The sequence below is a fragment of the Ambystoma mexicanum genome, chromosome 10 (genome assembly GCF_040938575.1).
Source record: "Ambystoma mexicanum isolate Mex_15411 chromosome 10, UKY_AmexF1_1, whole genome shotgun sequence".
In the NCBI taxonomy this organism is placed as follows: domain Eukaryota; kingdom Metazoa; phylum Chordata; class Amphibia; order Caudata; family Ambystomatidae; genus Ambystoma; species Ambystoma mexicanum.
The window spans coordinates 776,697,982-776,712,974 of record NC_090932.1 but is presented as its reverse complement, the minus strand read 5'-3'; the positions used below and the strand labels follow the sequence as shown (position 1 = coordinate 776,712,974).

At 44.8% G+C, this 14,993-nt stretch overlaps 1 protein-coding gene across 1 annotated transcript in view; it reads left to right on the top strand.

The window, feature by feature from the left end:
* Window positions 1–14,993, top strand: part of SSR3 (signal sequence receptor subunit 3) — a 49,397-nt gene that overhangs the window by 23,268 nt on the left and 11,136 nt on the right. The window contains exon 4 of the mRNA XM_069618432.1: window positions 5,945–6,076. Coding sequence (XP_069474533.1) covers window positions 5,945–6,076 — 132 coding nt within the window. The remainder of the gene's footprint in view (window positions 1–5,944; window positions 6,077–14,993) is intronic.

Genomic DNA, 14,993 nt, shown 5'->3' with positions numbered 1-14,993 from the left:
TTACTTCTGGAGTGGCTGGCTTTCTTGTTCAGGTCCCGTAAAAAAAATAAGAACAGGAGTGCCACAAGTCTAACGCTTTCAGCACTAACCCTAAATAAGAAAGAATAGGAATACCAAATAGTGTGTCTTTCTGGAATTCTACACAATAATTGCAAGACTCATTAAAGGTTTATTTCAGGCACACTTCAGGGGGTGAGTCACTGATTTAGTCTGGTCTTAAATACCTAAACTCAGCCTTTCATCCATTTTTTATTTTTTATTTTTTTTAGCCTTTCATCCTTTTGAGGTCGATAAATGAGTACCAACACAGGTTGGGTGATATTAGGTGTATATTTTTTCTATATAAAGCGCCTAAACGTAAGTGCTATATACTAACACATCATTATCATTTGGCCATGGACATCTGCTTGCATTCGCAGTAATTTGGTACTATGGGCCTATACACGCTGATCTTAACGATACCTATGGCGATCCATTCTTGTATGAAATGTACATCACATTATAGTGATATCACCATATTTTTTGGAGTGTACAATACTATGTGATGCCACTTCCTGTTTTGTCAACCGGTGAAAGGTTGAGTTCCATCGCTTCCCGTGATATCACTTCGGGGTGGGGTCAAATTACATCACTTCCTGTGATGTCATCAGGGGGTCAAGGTTCGTGTGATGTCACTTCCGCTACCCCTGGCATTTTGGTGAAATGATGTCCATGGGGGTCATGTTAAAATGTTTGCTGTTTTATAAGGCTTTTAATGCCACAAGGCTGCTCCAGTGTTCTGGTGGGCAAAAAGAAGAGGGGGAAAAAGAAGAGGGGGAAGCAGAAGGGGGAAAGGCGCAACTTGATAATATGTCGGGGCAGAACTGCATTTTTGGCATACTCTAAACCAGCTGTGTGGATTCCTAAAAATGTTTCCAGATTCCCCGCCTTTGTGACATTTTCTTTTCCTAATATGCTGCCCTAGTAGGCCATATGGCTATCTGCCCATTGGTGCCTTTTTAGCGCCGCATTTAAATCCCAAGTTAATTCCATCAATGCACGCTGTGTGTGGTGTGTGTTTTAGTTTTTGTGTAGGCTGGTGGTAGGTGTAATTTAGTTTGTGCTTCACCAAGGGTGCAGACGTTCTTTAGTAGACCAGTTTACTTTGCTAAAAGGTAGCCGCTGGGGTACTAGTACCGCAGTTGCTCACAGCCATTTGTGAAGCCACCCCTTTCTCTGTGGCCCACGAGGCAGGCCTACAAAGGCTGCTCTGCTGATACCAGTTCATTCTGTGCACAGTCCTGCACCCTCCTTTGCATTTTAAAAAGTTGTCCTTGTTTTCAGCCCCAACACTCCTCCTATGTGGGGTAGCCTGCTCTGTGGTGTGATTAGAGGGCTGTCCTGGGTGAAGGTCCCATCAATCTTCAGATTTTTACCTGAATTGTGGAAACCCTGTTCCTGTTGATGGGCTGCTGCTGAGGAATTATTTTATTCATATTGGCTCGACACTGGCTACCCCTTTTGTACTATGCTGCTGGAATCCCATCCTTTTCTCTTCCTAGCCTTCTCCCGCAGTACTCCTCGCTGGTTTAAGTCCCTTTCTCCCAGACTGTTCAACTGTTACTAGTCTGCTATAAAAAAAACTCCTGTACGTACCTGAGTTTCCTGCCGTTTCAAGGTGAAACTGCTATGATCTGCACTGCGAGTACTTGTCCCCACATCCAGAGATATTTAGTTTATACTTCAAGCGTCCCCTGAGTCTGGGAGTATTGGGGATTTTATAGTTCTTATTTCTACACTGGTTTTTCATTGATTCAAGCTGGCCTCTTGTCTTCTCTCCAACCAGCTCTTCCTGGCCTGTTGTTTCTCAAACCCTGGCCTGGAACTACTGGGCCTTCCCTCTGGTGTCCCTTTTGCTGGTTCCTCTGTATGCTGCGTCTGTGGTATAAGAGGACTTCTTACTCTTACCCAAAACCGCGGCAGGATTTGGGGATTTAGCCCCATTGTTTCCAGGGGAACAGCGTTTAGAACATCTACAAACTCCTTGTAAGTAAAGTGACCTGAACTGCAGCATTTGTTCATGGTGCCCCCACAAGGGCCCCAGAGTATAAGAGCAAAGACTAGAATTTTAAAATGTACCACTCATTTATTCTGTTATTATAATAAATCATTGAAGCTTACTCTGTTCACTAGCAATTGATAGTTTCCACAAGTGGATGGTGTAAAACGTATCTTCCCGATTTTAAGACTGAACTGGGGCTTTTCCAGGCCCAGTACTGTCTCTGGGCCTGCTTTCTAATTGCATTAATCCCTGTCTGCCTAATTTGTACGTCTATCTGGTTATCCTGCTATGTTATGTCATGTGAGTGTTGTAGAACCAATGCTTTCATTCCTTATTGTATATTTACATACTAACCCCTTGTGATGTATTCTTCCCAACTGCTTATTTGACTGTGCTTTTGACCATATTGCAATACTAATACATCGGTATGTGTCTGTGTCTATTGCAGCGTAGCTCTACCCAATCAAAGTTTTGTTCTAACTTCGACACCTTGTTTTCCGTTTAGACGAAGCATTTCTACACCCCTCGCCAGAGATCTGTGATAAAAGTTCCCTAACATTATAATGTTGGTTGTATGTAACATGCACAGTAGGAACTTAAATATCTACTTGGCCTCTAGAATGCACAACCCCTCTGCAACAAGTCTTCCCACATCACTGTCCACTTCGACTACTCTCCTCAGTTTTCTCTTCTTGTTATCACAGAAAAATGAATCTCTCCTAATGGCTTTGCTGCACTAGCAGCTCTCCAGTGACTCTGCTCCCTTACCCCGCTCTCCCAGACCTGTTGGGAAGGGTGGCGGTGTGGGGTTACTTTCAATAAGGCCCTCAACAATGTCAATCTACTCCTGTCGGACCTCACCTTTTCCATTTTTGAATATGCCACCATTCAACACCTCGCTCTTACTCTTCTTACATTTCTTACATTTCTGACTCAATGGACTCACCCTCCCAGCCCCTGGTCCTCAACTTTTTCCCTGATCTGAACTTTCTCCTTGAGTCACTTCCAACCGACATCCCTATTGTCATGTTGGGGACTTTAACTTCCCAAATCGTCTGTAGTCGCATAGCTCGAACTTCACTCCCTACTATCTGACCACTACCATTACTCTCTCCACAACCAGCTTACCCACTCTTGTGGAAACTCTTGATATTGTCTCTCTCTCTGGCTCTCCTCCTCCGACCCCGCTCTCTGATCAATCTATTGTTTGCTTTAACATCTTGTCCCTCTATTCAGACCAGATACACTTGCCCCTTACCTTGATGTGAGGGCATTTCGCATTTCTCTTTCCCCTATTCATACCTCCATGAACAATGCTTTGTGACTTTCTCTATGCGCTTCTGCACTTTTGACTCCATATGACAACCCGATCCTGCTCACACCTTGATACCGTCCCATCCCCTTCCCCGGATCCCCTCTCTAATGCTCACTACTCCAAACTCTTCTGTACTCATCCTTTCGGACCGATCTGCCACTTTGGACAAAGTTGACCACACCCCACTCTTTCTCACTCTCCAGGACCTGGGGTTTCTCAAATCTGCTCTTGCCTGCATCGCCCCCTACCTGGAAGGGTGATACTTTATAATTGCTTAAACACACAAATCTCTGAGCCCCTCAGCCCCCGCCCCCCAAACCTCTCCCTGTCCACATCACCCAAGGATCAGTGCTTGAAACTCTGCTCTTCATCCTCAGTACCTCTGCCCTAGGAAGGCTTTATCTCGTCCTTTTGGCATTCACCATCACCTTTTTGTTGATGACGCACACACATTTCCACTCCTGCCTTGACGCCTACCATCTTGGAACAGATTACAAATGGTTGCACTGCAATTCGTGATCACATCAGACTGCACCAATTCATCACTGTTCCTACCTCTACTGCTCATACTAACCTCCAACATTTGAAATGTTCATTCTTTTCTTACGAAGCACTCTGGAAGCACTCTCCAAAAACTCTTAATCTCCGCGCTCATGCTCAGCATACTGGACTACTGCCTACTCCTTGGCCTTCTTCTCTACTCCTTCCTCCCTCTCCACAAAGTCCTCAACTTAGCTACCCGCACTGTCTACAAACTACCCAGATCCTCCCCCACTTCTGCCTACGGACAACATTCTGTTTGGCTCTCCATGCAGAACGGCTTTCTTTTCAAAGTTACTTCTCCTAGTGTACAAAGCTTTCAATAGTCTTGATTCTCAGTATCTGTCCAGTTTAGTCTCCGTTTATTCACCATCTCTTTTACTCTGATCCTTCTCGGCAATCAACCTCCCATAACCCCTATGCCTCCTCTCACTATTGCTCTTTCTCCAGGCGTGCAGCGGTCTACTGGGATCCACTGCTCAAAAAGATTAAAAGCCAGCAAAACTGGATCTCTTCAAAGCTCGGCTGAAACCTCACCTGTTTGCTAAGGAGGAAGTCCATGTGTGCCCTCCCACCCCCTACCTCCCTTCTTTACCCCACCACTTATACAGGAATTTTGTCGATTTATGCAGCCCTCTTCTTTAGTTTGAAGAAATTGCCCCCTTTGGTTAATGTTACACGGTCACTAATATAATGTTACACGGTCACTAATGTTACACGGTCACTTTTCTTATATCATTTTTGTTTGTTTCATCACAGGTATATGCCCTTTAAAAAAATGTACACCCTTGTAAACTGGCTCTCCTCTTCCTATCAACTTTGTGCTATGGTACAGGCACCCTTAGTGAGAATGCCTCTGCCATCCGTAAATGTGTTATTGTAATTAATTTTGAGTAAAATTGACATCCCTGTTCTTCAAATGAATACCAATCTCTAGGTGTGGCCCTAGAAATCTGGGTTGAGAGTGGAATTGGTTGAAAATTAGAGGTTGAGACTGGAAGATTGTGGCCTTAACAGTGGGCCGAAGAGGTACCATGCACGACATGGCAGAGAGATCCTAGGGAAGTACTGTGCTCTTTGCTCCTGTCCTCCCCGCCCACAACCACACAGAACTAAACCATTCCTATCCATGATCAATACTTTTTTGCTTGTAGATGTCAGAGAAAATTGGAGAGACTGGTTGTCGGGGTTGGAGGGCCACTCCGCAGTACATACCTTCCTTTTCCCTAGCTGCTTGGGTCATCTTGAGTCCTTATACATAAAGGCTTGTGCTGTAGTCCCACCCTCCATTGGGCGCAATAAGGGACATGCCATGACAACCCTTTAGCCCCCTCTAGCTTGAGCCTCCAGAGCTAGATTGTAAACTGAGCAGCAGTCGTGCTGCTAAATTGTCTGCTCCATTTGTGGCTACAGTAATTGGCTCAATGAAGGCTGTACATTGAAGAGGGCCTGGGTCTGTTCATAAATGTTGTAAGTGCAGGACTCTGCCCATGCCTTCCTGGATTTCAGGGGCAGAATGTTTTGTTGAGTGGCTAAATGCATTCTATTGACCTGTTGGACAAAAGGTAGGTGCCACAGAGTTGCTGATTCTGGCTTTCTAACCTTAGTGGGCAGGTGGCCATGTAGTAAGAGACGTGGAAACGCCTGCTTACAGACCTGTGCACTTCAAAATACCACTCGCCTGTCATTCCTCGCTTCCCAGTTAAGGATTTGACTTTGCTATGTTTTTCCACCATTCTATGTTGTTTTCATATATGTTATGTCACGTTGTTAGTCTGCTGTTGACTCTTGATACAGGGGTTGAGGGGGTAGTAGGATGCCGAATGGCTGAAGTACGGTGTACTTTGGATAAAGAGATACCTTTTATTGTATAACTACAGATGGGTAAATGGTACTTTTGTAGAGGCACATTACTGAACAGGGGTCAGTGAACGTTCTCAGTCTGTAGCTTACAAATTGCAATTGGAATGTCATGCTCACCCTTTTTTTTTTTTTTTTATTTATTTTTTTTTTTAAACTTGTATCTTTTTTCTTTCTCCAATATTTAGAATTCTCTGGAAGAAGAATGAAGTTGCAGACTATGAGGCCACAACCTTCTCCATCTTCTATAACAACACGCTTTTCCTGGTCCTGGTCATCGTTGCGTCGTTCTTTCTTTTGAGGAACTTCAATCCCACTGTGTATCCTTTTTGTAAAACTAGTTACACACTTCTAATTCGCTTTGTAACTTATTGTGTGGTTTGTTAATTATTGTGTGGTACCCTTAAGGCATACCAAGGAAATGGCAAATGAACCACCTATAACTGTATTTCCAATGTCCAAGATGGGTGTAATCACACCTTGAAACTGTGTGCCCAACTGATTTGGCAGAGAACATTGTGCAGCTATCTAATGCTAAAAGATGAGATGGCCAGCTCTGGACAGGAAAAGAGTAAGTCGGAGAAGGGAGATGAGAACATTTAATGCAACAGAGTTTCGAAGAGCGTTACCACATCAAGTCCTTAATATTGTGGGGTAGACACATAAGCAATGAATATCCACCAAAGATGACAGTATGGTTAATTTAGTGGCATCTGCTTATTACCGGATCTAGATGGCCAACCGGACACACAATTCACAGCAGTTTCATGTAGATGTTAAAGAGCACTGGGGACCGACTTGAACCCTCTGATATTTTGTATGATATGGGTGACATGCTTAACCTTGGGCTAAACCAACTAGTTCTAATGAATACATCGAGAGAGTAAAGATCAGCAACCAGTTGCTTGTGGCCAGAATGCATATCTGTGTCATTGCTGACTTGCTTAAAAGTTGCAGACAGATCCAAGTGATAGACCTATGCGCTCTCCCCATTGTTCCAGCACATGGAATCCTGCAATGCTTAAAGCATTTCCAACCCTTTCTCCACTGTAATGGGTGTGGAGATGGTTTGGGGTTCTGGTGCAGTGTTGAAGACCATCTGTGTGTGTGTGTACATGGCTTGCATTAATTTAGTCCAAACCCGTGGTGAAAATGGCCAAGCAGTATGGCTCCTATCGTAGGAGGGAGGGAACTGATGGAGATGAGAACACAAAGGTTTACTGAGGTTAACTGAAAAATGTAGACACCCTAAACCAAAAAAAGATAATTGACGACACACCGGCAACCGCACAAACTTCACCAAAATGCCTCAATCCCAGAAAGACCGCAAGACAAGAAACCACCACAAACCGCAGAGAAATCCTGTACAAAATATTTTCATGGAAAACCGCCCATTTGCGAGAACACAACCAAAATCTCTGCCTTCCCGGTACCGTCTAAGTACAAATCATCTCACCCAGCAATCCAAATGCATTTCTACCACAGAGGAAGAGACGAAGCGTACAACATTGAAGGATCTAACTCGCAACAAAGAAGTGGAATAGAATCGCTCACTGTTGATAACCAGAAACTAGTGAACTGACAGATTCAACAGTATGAACCAACAGCCACCCTCGACGACATCGACGTGCAACCTACTTGAGCTACTCAAATGAGGAACTGGAAACAATTGAGGCCCTCACTGCAACTAACTCACCAAAGACCACCACAGGATCCAACAAAAGTAAAAACCAATCGCATATCAGCACATCGTTAGAACCTTCATAGGACGGACACATACTGAAAAAAAGATTCACTGCAACCTGGTTAATGTCAGATCAATGTCAAAACGCAGCACATAGATGTACTATGTTTGTGAATGTGTCACGCGCCGCCGCCTTCCGTGGACCTTGGGGTCCAGATTGCGGCTTACAGGCCGCCATTGAATTGACCGTCACGTTTCTCCGACGTTGACGGCAGCGGTCTAGCGTTGCGGCAACAGCGGACAGGGAGGCTTATTAGCCACGCCCTCCCTGTTGACTGTGCGTTGCAACCCGCTTCGGTCAGCCTCCCTGCGGCTGCTCTCTCTCGGTTGCTACAACGCTAGTTTATCTCTTTTCCTGTGCTTTCTCTCTGGGTACTGCCTCCTCTAGGCACCGCTACAAAATACTCTCTCTTTCTCTGGGGTCTCTACCCCGCCTCTTTCCCTCGCTCTGTTCCCGTACTTCCGCGCTTGGTTTCCATACCCCTTTCCCCGTTTGCTCTCTGGAGCTATTGGTTGGTTCCCTTACCTGGTGTCAACACTCCGCTGGCTCCTGGCCCTGTCCACGGCATCCTTGGAGTCCGCATTCCGCTCTGCATCCTCCAGAACGGACATCAGCTACTGCTTACCTACAGTTGGGGTTTTTTGTGCCCTGCAGGCTTTTTCCCCTTCCCGTCCCTTTCGGGAGAGGGGCCACAGGTGGTGCTAGTTAACAGCATAGCACTGTGGCTTCCTTCCAGGAGAGAGACTCTTACTCAAAAAAAAAAGAGAAGAAGAAGCAGGATTATCGAGCCCGCTGACCGCAGATTTCTTCAGTTCTGGACTATTTGTCAGGTGAGGAGGGGGAGGAAGAGGGAAAGTCTGAGTTGTGGGAGGTTCAGCCCCAGGGGGCTGACAGAATGTGGAACTGACAACCTCGTCCTCCCAGAAACCTGCCTAATTGAGTACGTCAAGGTAGCACAAGGCCGTTCCAAAACAAATTCAATCTCAGGCAAGCAAATAGACCAGGACATAGAGTAGTTTGCCTTGTTGCATACAAAGACCACCTGAACATCACAAGGGCACGCTCATTAAATATCCAGAATTGTGACTCACTAGTACGGACCATCAAACCAATCTTTAATTCCTACTTGTCTAAGTATCATCCACTTACAATTAATCTTTTACAGTTACATTTGTAGACTTCCTAGCCAGCATTGCTGATCATTTTATGAGATGTTAATATCTGATTGAAGAATAATACAGCAACTCTGCCAAATCACTAACATCACAACTATCCATGATGCATCTACAACAATTTGTGAAAGAAGCAACCTACTTGCGTGTACATGCCTGGCACGCAGTTTTCTGCCAAAATCCTAGCCACAACTACACCCCATTACACGTTGGAGCAACCACCGTATGATCCCTTTCGTGATCCACACTGCAACATGAGTACAGACCTCCCACATAACTCCTAGCCAGAAAAGAAACTGCCAATTCCTCAACACCAGGTTTTCCACTGGTGTCTAGAAAACTACCACCAAATGCCCTCCTGGACACCCCCAACAGAAGAAAGAATTAAGACACACCAAAAATGGATCACCGAAGCTCTGATTCTGATGCTGTTGCATCGAAGAAACCTTTCCCCGCCATGAAAGAAAATGGCTGCCAGATAGTAGTTCTTCATGACAGAAACTGAAGCAGCTCGATAAAGCTGACATTTTGAGAGAGAAAAAAACACTATGCCAAAAGAATCTCAAGAGCAAGCCCCACATAGAAATAGAGATTCTCAACATCATTCATGAGCTAAAAAACCTGAAGGCCTGCAATAGCACACATACTCCCTCTCAGAAACCATGTGGTGATCTTACAAAGCACTGAGTCATGAACATCCAACAAGTCATCAACGTTATGCCCCAGGACTCACGCAACAACTTTGCCAATGGCACAACACCAGAGGCAAGTATGGACTACTTCACACCGATTTCTACAGAAGACTTCACTGAGCTAGTGAAGGAAAGCAACAAAGCTGGATCGCTAGTAGACCCTTGCCCACAAGACATCCCCAGGACATACTCTGCAAAGGGACACCTGCAGAATATATCCCCTACCTCAGGGGCCACTCATTGGCGACAGGAACCCTACCAAGGAGGAACTTACAGCATGGCCCACATGAAACAACTTCTCAAAGAACCAGACAGCCCCACCAACTAATGGCCTATTTCAAACATCCCCTACCCGGTCAAGTTCTAGAAGACACGTACATGGATACATTCTGACACATGTAGAAGCCATCTATGACGGGAATGGAATTAGCACTACTCTCCATCTGGGACGATCAAAAAATTAACTCCAACATTGCTTCTGCACTGATTCTACTAGACCCTTCGGCAGCTTTTGACACAGTCGAACATGCAACCCTCATCAAAAGAATTAAAAAAATATGATTAAGCAACACTGACCTACTTTGGATAAAATTATTCCTGCCACGATGGCAACCACCTAGTTGCAATTCTTCAGCTCAACACCTCACACTCAGCTGTGGGGGTTCCAGAAGGCTCATCCCTCCCACCCCCAACACTATTCAACATCCACATGACCTCCCTCACGAAACTCCTCATGGGACATGGTCCCGCTTGCCACAACTATGCAGATGGCACACAACTAAGGAAAGTTTTCTCTTTTTAGCAACATGCCTCAATGTCTATGGATCACCACACTTTGTGGTTTTGTTTTTGTGCTTTGTCTTGACTTTTTACAGTGCTGTGAAGCCTTCAGCTTCACTCCACTACACATTTGCTCATTGTTATTGGGAAACAGTCAGTCTTGGGGAAACTTCCTCTTTTCTTTATACATGTTATCAATTTTCTGGGTAACAATGCATCTTATGTGCAAAGGGGTTTCTTTTGTATGACCCTAGGCTACACTCAAAGGGATTTCTTTGGTTACTTTAAGTGTGCCTAAAGACAAGCTAGAGGCAGCAGTTACAGTTTTACTATTTTTGCAATACTATTTGTTAGCCTTGTTGCATTTACCATGGTTGGTTTCTAACTGTGGCTAGTGTTCCAAAATGGCCGTGCCACGAGGTTTTTGAATGTTCTTTTGGCCATCTTGTTCTGTGGCCTTTTTCCTGATTTGTCAGGTCAGGAAACTAGTTTTAGGTTTGTGCACTGCTCGTGTAAGCCTTGTTTTACGTGTTTGTGTGTGTGTGTTTTTTTTTTTCTCTTTCTCTCTCTCTCTCTCTCCTAGGAAGTGGGTTGGTGTCTGTCTGTCCCAAAGCCACAAACTGGTTTCAGGAGTTTCACCATCAGCGGTCCTAATTGAACCACGGGGGTGGCTGGTGAGAGGAGCAGATCTTCCATTGGGTGAGCCTAGTTTCTGCATAAGATGTGAAGTCCTGCAGCCATGCCCCAGAGATCCTAGAGAAATCCTGCAAGGAGCAAGTATCCTGCCCAGCTGAGAAGACTGTGAAAGACCCATGGACCATCCTAAGAAGGCCTAGCGACCAACTTGTTATGCCGTTTCAGAGGAGCCCTGTTTGGTCAGTGATCTTTAGAAGGCCTTTGTGGTACTTCAACCCTTGGAGTGGTGGCACCAACCATTCCTGGCGTCTTTGGAAGCGTTCCTGGAACCATCCTGTGGACTCACCAATTTTTGGGCTACCGCAGTATAGTTGTTGTGGTTCAGTGTTTTGGCTTGGAACTTTGGAGACCCTCAGCTTGTGCTGCACGAGTTACACATGAAATACTGGCATTCCAGCTTCAATGGGACCCGAGATGGGAGACACTGCGATAGCTGTGTATCTTTGTGTTGCCGTGCACGGGTGACTCATCGAAACCAACTTCCGCGCATCTAGTCCACTGCCTAGAGGGAGTGCTGTATCGCTGTGAGTTGCATTTATTGACCAGAACAGGTTGCACCAGTTCTGGATCTAACTGGGACATCTCTTGCAGCTGAGATTTCTGGGCTATGACTGGAATCAACAGTGGGAAATCCAACCTCTGACGACCTGCCAAGTCTGAAGAGAAACTGGAGTGCGGGGTAGGTAACAGCAATACTTACGCCCTCGAACCCCCAATCTCCATTTGTAAAAGTTTTTGAACACTTAAAAAAGTTTTACTTTTTCTACTTAGCTTTTGGAACCTTTCTCCATCCACAAGAGCCTCCTCTAAACTTTCCCAGCGTCCAAAACATTTTGGAACTTTATGAAATTTCAGGGCACAAGGCCGCAGACAACTTAGAATTGGACTTCTAATGTTAGGGTTGTGTTCCTTTGGACTCCCTTTGCAAATCTAATGTTGGGTTACCTTACCTTACAGTATATTGCGGTGGGGCTATGTGGTTTTATTGCACTTGCTACAGGGGCTGTATATATGTATTTTATCATGAATGTTGTGTGATATTGTTACCTGCGTATGGTCATTTTCACAGTGTGTGCTTGGCCATAAATATAGTATTACTACTGGTCCAAGTGTAATCCTTGATTACTTACCTTGTGGACCCTTTATCAGGCTCACACCTTCCCGAGACTGACCGCTCTTCATGCTGCCTTGATTGGTTTGGCTACATCTCCGTAGAGTTGTCCCCGTTCCCTGATTAGGTAGGCCTCCTACACATCTGTCCACCTGGCCAAAGTGTAGAATTCCAGTCTAACAATCCTCTACAAAATAAACGCCACTGAGGAGAGAGACCAAACCTGACCAATTGCCTCTCACAAATCAATAGATAGTTGAGCAGCAACAACCTTATCCTCAAACTGGACAAAACAGAAATTACAACTTCTCCATTAAACAGTACGTTCTATGGCCTACCAAAATGGGAAACGCACTGCTTGGAACTTTGGAGACCCTCAGCTTGTGCTACACGAGTTACACGTGAAATACTGGCATTCCAGCTTCAATGGGACCCGAGATGGGAGACACTGCGATAGCTGTGTATCTTTGTGTTGCCGTGCACGGGTGACTATCATCGAAACCAACTTCCGCGCATCTAGTCCACTGCCTAGAGGGAGTGCTGTATCGCTGTGAGTTGCATTTATCGACCAGAACAGGTTGCACCAGTTCTGGATCTAACTGGGACATCTCTTGCAGCTGAGATTTCTGGGCTATGACTGGAATCAACAGTGGGAAATCCAACCTCTGATGACCTGCCAAGTCTGAAGAGAAACTGGAGTGCGGGGTAGGTAACAGCAATACTTACGCCCTCGAACCCCCAATCTCCATTTGTAAAAGTTTTTGAACACTTAAAAAAGTTTTACTTTTTCTACTTGGCTTTTGGAACCTTTCTCCACCCACAAGAGCCTCCTCTAAACTTTCCCAGCGTCCAAAACATTTTGGAACTTTATGAAATTTCAGGGCACAAGGCCGCAGACAACTTAGAATTGGACTTCTAATGTTAGGGTTGTGTTCCTTTGGACTCCCTTTGCAAATCTAATGTTGGGTTACCTTTCCTTACAGTATATTGCAGTGGGGGCTATGTGGTTTTATTGCACTTGCTACAGGGGCTGTATATATGTATTTTATCATGAATGTTGTGTGATATTGTTACCTGCGTATGGTCATTTTCACAGTGTGTGCTTGGCCATAAATATAGTATTACTACTGGTCCAAGTGTAATCCTTGATTACTTACCTTGTGGACCCTTTATCAGGCTCACACCTTCCCGAGACTGACCACTCTTCATGCTGCCTTGATTGGTTTGGCTACATCTCCGTAGAGTTGTCCCCGTTCCCTGATTAGGTAGGCCTCCTACACATCTGTTCACCTGGCCAAAGTGTAGAATTCCAGTCTAACAATCCTCTACAAAATAAACGCCACTGAGGAGAGAGACCAAACCTGACCAATTGCCTCTCACAAATCAATAGATAGTTGAGCAGCAACAACCTTATCCTCAAACTGGACAAAACAGAAATTACAACTTCTCCATTAAACAGTACGTTCTATGGCCTACCAAAATGGGAAACGCACTGCAACCATCGAAAGTAATACAAAAAAAATCTCTGAACATTTATGGACAGTGACCTGATACTAGAACCCCAAGTCAACGTAGTAGTGAAGAAATGCTTCTCCTACACACACTGGAACTACACTTTCTCACCTTCCCACCCAGAACACTCGTCATCTCTCTCATAATGTCGAGAATAGAGTACTTCATGTTTGAAAGCAAGAATACTGTAACCTGCTTCGTCAGTTTTCAAACTAGAAATATAGTCTCTTAGTTGAGATCTTCTGCCTCCACTTGCAGGTCGAGACTACTATGGAAACAAGATTGCATTCAGGCAGATCATGGAAGCTTCATGTGGCGACTTGCAGTCGTTCCTTATCATGGAAGCATTCAAGTGTGAGTCAGGATGTCCCACGATGGAGCATGAACATTGGCAGAGCAGTAATGGACAACTCGGATTCCAACCATGCAGCATGGGCTCCCACTTCAACTCTTCTAAATGCTACAGATGAATGCCAACACTATGACAACTGCAGAGGCTGTAGACATGGATGTTCCAGCACTGGTGTGGGATGGGAGTGCTTGTGGCTAGATTTCACAGCATGGAGTGGTAGTTGTGTTTCCACCATAAGGTACAAATGGCTACCAACACAGTAAAAAGGCTGAGTGGTGTAGCACATAGTAAATCCTGGGGCTGCCAGCAGACTGCTTGAGAACTTAACCAGGGAGCAAATGGGGTGCTTTGTGAGCTCCCCATTCCTCGGGGTCACATGGGGCAGTAAGGGCAGCACACCATAAAAATGTTTTACAGCTGCAGGGGGAACTGGGTAGATATCCTCCTGATGACTGACAAAAAAGCTTAGGAAACCAAAATGTCCAGGGCTGTTCAGGTTTGCAAAAGGAACCCCCCAAAAAATGGATTTCACATCTAAAACCTGGACTGTTGATTATAAATATAACTGCAGAAAGGTGCAAATAAGGCTGATTAGCTTCAAGTTGTTTCGTAGTTGTTTGAATAGTCCCAGGTACACGGCAATACCCTGCAACCCTATTCTTAAACATTCTGAACTAAATGGAGCTAAAAATTGAATTTGTAAATTTAAAGATTCAAAGGTACTCTTTAATTTTCTGGTAGTCTTCTTGGTGGGTGGCAGAATGTTTGGCACTGTGGCTGGCGAGCACATCCTGAGCAATCAATGCGTATATATCTTTTTTTCTCACCTATGCTTTCACCAAGTTGGTATTTGATGTTGTCTATAATGTGCCAGAGACCTTTGTATACCTCCCTACCATTTCTCACTCCTACTTTAGGCTTTATCCTGTAAGGAGCAGGTATTGAGTCACCTTCACTGCCTTTACAGACTTGGTTGCAGACCTCAAACTGAGAGCAGTTTAAAACGAACATGTCGGACCATGGTTCTCACTTCTGATGCATTTGCCTTTTTATTGGTGTACAACATTGTGTAGGTCAGCCAGAATTCTGCATTTTGTAGAATTGTGTAGGTTAACCCATGTATTGCACTAAGAAGAATCGTGTTTGAAGGGTAGCCAATATATCGGATTTGGAAGAA